Raw genomic sequence first — 1,194 nt, 5'->3', positions numbered from 1 at the left:
AAGCGCAGAAAGGCAGATTAAAACGATCGCTGTCGCATCAGCATCAGGTCACCTTTCACCCCAAATAATCCCAAGAGAAGAAAGGAAAACAATATGTACAAAGGCTATGTACAAAAAAGGAGTTCGATAGATCTCGAAGAAATCCCAGCCTCCTTTCGTGCTTCAGTGTTTCGAGCAGGTGCGGTGTTGTTATGGTGTTTTTTCTCCTCTCTGTTTCTCGTGTGGTGTTAATCTTTCTCTGTTTGCTCATTCCCGTTCCGCAGGCTCGCCACTCCTCCCGTCCTTCCTTCCACCCAAACGGCGACGACACTCACCCTTGGAGCTCGTGGTCGGGGAGGAGGACGACGTGATGCAGTCTCTCTCGTCGGATTTGTCAAGACAGTCCTCCCGGCCGTCGCAGCGCCCCACGCACCGTCCGGAGGGGCACCGCCACCTCCCGTCGGGGCAGGATGAGGGGGAGGTCACTTCGGCGCGACGGAAACGCCACGGAAAAGAAAGAAAACGGGGGGAGGACAAACCCCACATGCAGGTCAGACAACATTCATGGGGAGCAAGTTGGAAAGAAAAATAATTTTCCCATTAAGGTTTAGCACATCTCAGGGGGACCTGTTTACGGGATGTGGGAAAAGAAAGGAAAGAAAATCAGGGGGAAAAGGTAAAATTAAAATCTTAACAGCAATCACGATAGAAAATAATTGGTAGAACTATACATTACAAATACTACATGATTTTTTTTATAATCTTCCTTTTAAGGGCATGCCGGAACGAGCATTAAAGAATCACTGCTGCTGTACAACAAACGACAACAAAAGGGAAGAGGAAAAAATAAGACACAACGTAGTATATACACAAAATAAGCTCCCGTAGGCGAAAGTCCATAAAATAAAAGAGTACCAATAATTACAGACTAGCAAAGAAATTAATCAAATGAGGATATGACCGTAGAGTACTGATCTAACCAAGACAGCTGCGCTCCCCGTGGCAGCCGCCCGCCATACCTGCAGTCCCGTGCTCGGCGAAGCTGAAGAACTGAGAGTTGACGGGGATGCTTCCCAGGCGGCTCGTGTTGAGGGCTTCGCGGATCTTCCGCTTCAGGGCGCCGCTCTGGTCGCCGAAGCCCTCGTAGTTGATGTCCATCGTCACCTCCACGTAGCCCGAAATCGTCTGCCTGTGAGGGGGCAAGGCTGGCTCAGC

The 1,194-nt window shown here is 49.8% G+C and overlaps 1 protein-coding gene across 1 annotated transcript in view; it reads right to left on the bottom strand.

The window, feature by feature from the left end:
- The window catches only part of LOC119594807 (basement membrane-specific heparan sulfate proteoglycan core protein-like), a gene marked incomplete at its 5' end in the record, with an annotated part of 219,836 nt that overhangs the window by 215,251 nt on the left and 3,391 nt on the right, over window positions 1-1,194 (bottom strand). The window contains 2 exon segments of the mRNA XM_037943897.1: window positions 315-464; window positions 999-1,168. Coding sequence (XP_037799825.1) covers window positions 315-464; window positions 999-1,168 — 320 coding nt within the window.

The sequence above is a fragment of the Penaeus monodon genome, chromosome 34 (genome assembly GCF_015228065.2).
Source record: "Penaeus monodon isolate SGIC_2016 chromosome 34, NSTDA_Pmon_1, whole genome shotgun sequence".
In the NCBI taxonomy this organism is placed as follows: domain Eukaryota; kingdom Metazoa; phylum Arthropoda; class Malacostraca; order Decapoda; family Penaeidae; genus Penaeus; species Penaeus monodon.
The sequence above is the reverse complement of the archived record's forward strand: the minus strand, read 5'-3'. Positions and strand labels throughout refer to the sequence as shown.